The following is a 7,500-nucleotide window of genomic DNA, read 5'->3' as shown; positions in this document are numbered from 1 at the left end:
TCACGAAAGTAAAGGAAAAGAACTTTAAAAACATGCATTCACTTTGAACTTAAGTTCGTAGGGTAATAAAAACATTAAAAAGAAACAGTCCCATTAAATTTACGCAACGGTTCGTCCTCGAGTTTTCCAAACTTTCAGCCACTAGTCTACTCGATCAGCTACCTTTTCCAGAGCTTTTCCATCCTCCCGCTCACTTCTCTTTGAAGTTTCATGATGATTCGGAAATAAATGTGCCATTCTTTTGCCGGCCTGGAATTTTTTCCTCGGCGTTTTTGTCGCCATGTTATTTTAACTGATGCTTGAAAAATTTGTATGGAAATCAATTTGACTAGTGCACGACTGATAAAACCTCGCGAATATCACTCGTGCAGTAGTCTACTTGACTTTCATAAATATTTTAAATCAATTTTGACTGATCACGATCTTCTCTGATCCAACGCTGTGCAAGACTTATCGTCCACGGTTTTTGCAAAGGTTTTAAAACCTCAACTTCACTAATGCTCGAAGTAATACGTGACATATTACAGTCGCGTTACCTGCGCAGTAACGTTGCGCACAAACAATTAGCGCGAACGTCCTTAATTCAGTTAAATTTCTGCATAACTCACTGAATAAATATACTATCTAGCCCAAGTTTGCTTAGCCATTTGTGCGTGGGGTTAGAATACATACATGTATTCGTTAAAAGACGGTCAGAAAGGGCAACACTTGGCAGTATTAAAACTTACAATCCATGGCCCTGATCTTTCTCTAATCTTCACACCAGTTTGCTAGTGAGATCATAACAAAATGAATGCGGGTGAAGCCCAAATTGCTTTCTCTTGGCAATGTTGCTTAGCATCACTTTCAGCCAGTGCTGGACACCAGAATTTATATCTTGATTTTACATTGTTTTCTTTCCCCAGTTTTTGTTAACACCGCTGCACCTTGCTTGTTGGTATGGACATAAATATGTTGTGAAGCTCTTGCTAGATCATAATGCAGATGTCAATGCCTTAGACAGGGTAAGAAAGAAGAGAAGAGTTGACTCTCAGTTGATGTTCCTCCTAGTCTACTGCTACTACTGTTCACTAAATGCCACAATGACACATAAGAACGTCATTTTAAGTATAAAAGTTGTTGTCGTATTAATGACCATTAGCAGCAGTAAACTTACAGATGTGAGGATATTTAGTGACTCTTCAGTTGATCTTCAGTGCACCCTTCGATCATTTCCATTAACATTGGATGAGACTTAGCATGATTGGAAGGATATAAAAATATATTCGTACAGATAGGAGGGTTTTCTCCGATGAGACCGTAGGGTTTACAGTGTTCTTACCTCTCACAGGTTCGGTGATGTGCTGTGCAGGTCGTGTCACAATTATTAGAGGAATGAGGATTATTTATAGTATGGAGTGAACTCTGCCTCTGCAGTTCTCAAATAATGCAAATGCATAAAATAATTATTAAAAGAAAGACAAGAATGAATAAAACGGATTAACGGATTAACTTCTCTTTCTCTTCTTTAGTTTCAGTTTACTCCTCTGCAGAAAGCTGAACGCCACAATCATCAGTCCATAATTCAGCAGCTCCTGGACCACGATGGAAAACCAAGTCTTCAGCAACCCGTAAGTGATTTAAAATTTACCCGTCTTGCGAGAAATACTTTAGGCAATAAGACAATAACGTGAATTTTGCGCGGAATTAATTTACTGTCTTGATCTTTGGAGCTTTGATTTTTATCTAAAGACTGTTTATTTTGAGTGTTAGTTTTGGATTTCACGGTCCGCCGTTACTCACGTTCAAAACTGAGCGATTCGACCTCAGAGGGTTGGATCGAGGGAAAGTGACGTCATTTACTCACTGGCTTAAAATTTCAGCGTGTAAACGCAACTTATTTTATATGCAAAACACGAGTTTAAAAATCTGAAAGCTCGAAACTCCCGTGCTGCATATTAATTCAGCCGCGTACACACGCATTGCATTCTTAAACTAGTGACTCTTTGACGTCATTTTATCCTCGACCCAGCTCTCTCAAAATTTAAGTTAGTAATGGCGGACCAATAAATAAGAAAATTCCAGTTAAAATAAGCAGGTGTCTTTTTTATATCAGAACTTAAGACTTGGGTCACTTAGTGTTTAGTTAACATAGTTTTGAAATCCAAAGGAAAAAAATAATTGTTTTTGTGGTCGTAGTATTGCACACAGGAACATCTAAAACCAAGTAACTTAATTTAAATTTTCTTTGTTTTAGATGTTCTAGTGCGCAATTTGCTCTCTAGTAAGGCGGCTTTTGTACCACGTGATCGCCAGCTGCAAAGGCCCCATTGTACTTACTGTACACAGGTTAGCAACGGGTAAGCAAATGATCAGCTTGAATGGGTCAAAACACCTTAAAAACTTACGTTAGCTAAGGTGGCTTGCGCGATGGAGCGCACGCAAAACTTATAAACTGAAATAGCGCGCGTGTGACACTTTGCCGTAAATAATTAAAACTGTGTTGTATGCTACAGCCACAACGCTACGTGCCAAGTTGGAAAAATGCGTTACATACCATTTAAAAAATATTTACATTTATGTCACTGCCACTTACAGTTTAGTTCCGCCGAATGTAAATTCGTCACTTAAATACGAAAGATGTAAACTGGTTTTTGAACTTAACTCAGACCATTTTTCTAACTGACTTGGAGATGGTCAACTGAGACGCATAAATGTCCCAAAGGAAGAAGACTGGGGCTTTTATCAAAAAGTCTAATTCAAAGGGAAGGCTTGCGTGGACCTCGTTATCCATGGCGTAAATACTGTTGTTACTTAATTAATTGATGCTTCACACGTTTTGTTGCAGCTCAGTCTCAGGACATCTACAAAAAGGGCTTTTTTGCGCACGGACAGCTATTCAGGATTTAATCTACTACAGGCAGCTGTCTTACAGGGAGACTCTGACAGTGTTTATAAAGCAAGTAACTATCTAGAGAACTTTGTGGAAGAGATGAAATCTCAAACAATAAGTAATAACGCGTCCATTTTCCGTGGCAAATCAGCAGTTGATATTCTATCAGCCCTTGATTGCAGAAAACCAGGTCATGCTGATATTGAAAAACTGTACCAAAGATTGGTTGAGATTGACGAAACACTAAATGAGCTGCACTCGTGCGCCAAGAGCGGCGATGTAGAGAAGGTGATTGAGCTCGTTTTGAATGATGGTATTGATGTCAATGTCGCTGCAAAGAGCAAGATCACACCATTGCTGTTGGCAAGTCCGATGTCTTCTGGTGTGTTAATCAAGACCCTGATTGATCTTGGGGCAGACGTAAATGCTCAAACAGCCCCAGGTAAAAAGGGACCTTTGCTTTTTGCAGCTTCTAGCAATAATTATGTGGTGACTGGAATGCTTTTGGAGCATGGAGCTGATGTGAATATTCAGGACAATGAGGGAAATTCACCGCTGTTGTTGTCTGTCCGTCAAGGCTTCTTCAGCATTTCACAGTTGCTTGTTAATGCTGGATTTCACACCAAACTGAGAACTTCTTTATAAAACAGTCACGCCAAAGTACGTACCTCCCTTCAAGCTATTGCTTGAAAACAAGGCAGATGTGAATAAACAAGACCGATGGGCGGGAGAAACTCGTCTTCATAAAGCAGTCACGCGAAAGGACGTACCTCTCGTCAAGCTATTGCTTGAAAACAAGGCAGATGTGAATATTCGAGACTGGTCGGGAGGAGCCCCTCTTCATAAAGCAGTCAGGCAAAAGGACGTACCTCTCGTCAAGCTATTGCTTGAAAACAAGGCGGATGTGGATATTCCAGTCAAAAACGGAGAAACCCTTCTTCATAAAGCAGTCAAGCAAAAAAACGTACCTCTCGTCAAGCTATTGCTTGAAAACAAGGCGGGTGTGGATATTCAAGGCGAATACGGAGAAACCCCTCTTCATAAAGCAGTCAGGCAAAAGGACGTACCTCTCGTCAAGCTATTGCTTGAAAAGAAGGCAGATGCGAATATTCGAGAATGTTCGGGAGGAACCCCTCTTCATAAAGCAGTCACGCAAAAGGACGTACCTCTCGTCAAGCTATTGCTTGAAAACAAGGCGATTGTGAATTTTGTAGACCAGTCGGGACAAACCCCGCTTCATAAAGCAGTCACCCAAAAGGACGTACCGCTCGTCAAGCTATTGCTTGAAAACAAGGCGATTGTGAATTTGCCAGACGGGGCCGAGGGAAATACTCCTCTTCATCTATGCGCTCTCTATGGGTTTTCTGAGATTTCACAGTTGTTGATTAAATCCGGATGCAATATCAACCTGAGGAACTACAGTGGAGAGACCCCTTGTGATATTCAGCAGAGATTTCCCCTCAAACGGGTCACCAAAGGAAAAGAATTATCATGGGTTGAGCCGATGAAGACATTTCATGATGTCGAGCCCAAAACTTCTTTACTACGTTGGGACAGCGACAAAATCTTAGAAGAGGATGTGCGAAAGGCTGAAGACAAATGGCAGCGCAAAGAGGTCTTAATGAAGAAGAAACAAGAGTTATCTTCACGCGAGGAAGAGTCACAAGCTCGAGTTACACAACAACCGGAAATGACTAAAGAAGCCAAAAAAAAGAACAAACAAGGTGCAATCTAATGTGAATGTGCGTCACGTAATGAGCATACTTGTGATCACTTTACCAAGAAAGAGACTCTTTGTCACTTTTTAAACAATACTAATTTCGTGGGTTGAAATATATGAATTGGTCATATTCACTGATAACTTTATCTCAAATTCATCGGAAGTCTTAGTCTTACGGAGCTTCGTCCTCAAACAAGGTGCCAAATCAACCAGCTGAGAAATTTGGTTTGGCCTATGCGCTCTTTCAGGTATACATAGAATACCAAAGACACATATTAGATTGGCTGAAGAAAACAATGGACACAGAACAAACAAACATCAGATATAGTAGACCCCAACCTTCAACTCAATACCGCGAATACCAACCCATTGGAATTAGGGGTCACAAATAGCTGTGTGGTTTCTGGAAACGAAATGGTGTGGAATTCTTTGCCCCTCGATCGTTGAATGGCCATGCGCCTTTGAGTCAAATAGGGAGACGTTACAATCATCAACCGCACAGCCACTCTGAACGTTCAAGGAAACTGTTTAAGTGGCATAGATTTATTCTATTTCATTAACTTCTGAGACCCGAGTGAAGTTAATCCTTAACTTTCAAAACAAAGATGCATTTGATGCGCTGTAGTATTTTGTACCTTTCTCTTTGTTGTTCCCTTCAGTCTGTATGTTCACTAGGCCTTCCCAAGCCGTCACGCCATCACATCTCTCCCCAATCTGCAAATAATGTGTCAAGGGTGCTGCTGCTCAATACTGCTCTAGTGCTATATGGTGCTAAAGACGAAAAAACAACACCGTGTCTCTGAATTAAATTCTCATGACTATTCTCAATTTTCATTTTTTTGTTTGCCGTCGCTCTAGCGTATCACTGCGTCGCTAGGACATTTAGGTTTCCCTTGAGTTTCGCGGGGCTAAATCTCCCTTCTCCGTACTTTTTGAGCCAATTCCTCCAAACGTTTACCTCAAAACGCCTTGAAGTATACATACCTGAATAAGAATTCCCAAATTAAACAAGACTTACCTGGAAGTTGAAGTTTGTTTGGTATTCTAACGATCCAAAAAAAGAGATACTGAGGGATTACGTGAGATTGAGCATGTGACCAAGATCCATGTTTCAAAGAATGGCGAGTGACTAGGTATCAAATGTAGTAGGGAGGGTATACGAGGGAGGGCACGTAATCCCTCAGTATCTCCTTGGATCGGTAGAATTCCAATCAAACTTCAACTTCCAGGTAAGTCTTGTTTAATTTGGGAATTCTACCTCACCAATTCGATACCATTCGGGATCACGTGAGATGTTCAAAGTTTGCTAGTCATGAGCCAGCTGTAATGAGTGTCAATGCATAATCATTTAATAACTATAGTATACTATAGAACAAGCTCAATGTCACCAATGGAGTACTTCAACTGGATAAACCTGAACTCAAACTTATGTATATACAGTACTAATGTCAACACTAATCAGACTTCTGATTAACAGTGGAACTAAGTATTCTGTGTCATGGGAGATACAAGTCACACTTCATTAAGTAAAGCCAATGCAAATTCACCTGTTGTGTGAACAGGTTTTTTGTAGTAAACTGCAAAAGTAGAGTCCTGTGTCCACCCTGCAGTTTTCATTATTGTGTGCAATGGTACACGAGACTTATGTGCCTGAGACGTTGAAGCAGCTCGAGTGCTGTGAGGGGTGAAGATTGACGTGTCAACCCCTGAATCATGGAGAACAGTCTTGACCCATCTAGCTATAGTCGATTTGGATACTGCCTTAAATGGCCTTGTATAGCTAAGAAAAAGTTGAGTTGTTTTCCCTCTTACATCCTTTGTTTTGGATAAATAGTCATTTAAAATACTAACAATGCACAACCTTCTATCATGAGGATAAGCAGGTAACTCAATTTCACTCAAGTGATTACCAGGTCTGGTTTGTTTAACAATGTCTCCAATTCTAAATTTGTAAAATTCAGCAGTTACAGTCATATTTTGAATGCTCAACAAATGCACAGTTTGTGTTCGTTGACCAGTCAGCAATGCTGTTAACATAACAGCTTTGAGTGTCAGGTTTTTAAGGTTAGAGGTGGTCAGGTTTTGCAGGTAATTCAGCACTAGACTTGTGTCCCATGTTACAGATGTTTTTGGAAAACATGGACGTTTGTTAAAGATGCCTTTCATGAATCTAGTAAGCAGAGGATGCTGTCCAGCCAAGCGGTCTCCCAACATAATGAATGAGGACAGAGCTGATCTTGCTGTATTTAATGCACTGTAACTTAAGCCTTTGCGGAAAAGTGCAGTAAGAAACTCAATTACAGTTCCAAGAGGTGGTGAGGTAACACTGGCATGCCTCTCACTGCAAAATGATAACCACTGTCTGATGTACAAGTCGTATTGCCTTTGTGTAGAGTCTCTCCATGAGGATATAATGATGTCTTTAGACTTTTCTGAAAGTCCATAACTTTCGAGTGATTGCCTGATACAAGAAATGCCGTCAAAGTCATTTTTGGTAGCAGAGGATGTATAGCTGCAGGGTTTTGTGGGAGTATAAGTGTCGATACTGATCTAGGAAGCAAAACAGGGCAATCCATGATCATTCGAGCAAGTTTTGCAAACCACGGTTGGGTTGGCCACCATGGGGCTATAAGGATACCCTCATCATGATCATTTTCTATCTTTACCAAAAACTTTGAAATCAGAGAGAATGGAGGAAAAGCATAAAAATTTTCCGTCCATTTGGATGTAAATGCATCACAAAGTAGTGCCTCTGGGTCTGGTTTCCATGATATGAAAGGTTTAATTTGGCAATTGAGTCGGGATGCAAAGAGATCAATACTGGGTGCAGGCCATCTTTGAATTAATTTTTTGAAAATGTCGGGGTTCAGCTGCCATTCTGTATTGTCATGCTGCCTCCTACTTTCTG

At 40.5% G+C, this 7,500-nt stretch overlaps 3 protein-coding genes across 3 annotated transcripts in view; 2 read left to right on the top strand and 1 right to left on the bottom strand.

Annotated features, from left to right (window-relative positions):
• The window catches only part of LOC138037393 (uncharacterized), a 33,161-nt gene extending 27,580 nt beyond the window's left edge, over positions 1-5,581 (top strand). Inside the window, exons 10-12 of the mRNA XM_068883330.1 lie at positions 906-1,004; positions 1,512-1,610; positions 2,828-5,581. Of these exons, the coding sequence (XP_068739431.1) occupies positions 906-1,004; positions 1,512-1,610; positions 2,828-3,517 (888 nt within the window). The 3' untranslated portion in view covers positions 3,518-5,581. The remainder of the gene's footprint in view (positions 1-905; positions 1,005-1,511; positions 1,611-2,827) is intronic.
• Positions 3,593-4,607, top strand: LOC138013829 (putative ankyrin repeat protein RF_0381). Its single transcript, XM_068860882.1, has 2 exons — positions 3,593-3,596; positions 3,676-4,607. The coding sequence occupies exons 1-2, from the start codon at positions 3,593-3,595 to the stop codon at positions 4,605-4,607; spliced, it is 936 nt and encodes a 311-aa protein (XP_068716983.1).
• Positions 5,582-6,104: 523 nt separating the features above from the next.
• LOC138013824 (uncharacterized) overlaps positions 6,105-7,500 on the bottom strand; it is a 1,913-nt gene continuing 517 nt past the window's right edge. Inside the window, exons 1-2 of the mRNA XM_068860879.1 lie at positions 7,259-7,500; positions 6,105-7,142 (exon numbers count right to left, since the gene is read on the bottom strand). The exon at positions 7,259-7,500 is cut by the window's right edge and continues 517 nt beyond it. Of these exons, the coding sequence (XP_068716980.1) occupies positions 6,105-7,142; positions 7,259-7,500 (1,280 nt within the window). The remainder of the gene's footprint in view (positions 7,143-7,258) is intronic.

The sequence above is a fragment of the Montipora capricornis genome, chromosome 1 (assembly GCF_036669925.1).
Source record: "Montipora capricornis isolate CH-2021 chromosome 1, ASM3666992v2, whole genome shotgun sequence".
Classification (NCBI taxonomy): domain Eukaryota; kingdom Metazoa; phylum Cnidaria; class Anthozoa; order Scleractinia; family Acroporidae; genus Montipora; species Montipora capricornis.
Note: the sequence above shows the minus strand (reverse complement) of the source record. Positions and strands in the feature narration are given on the sequence as shown.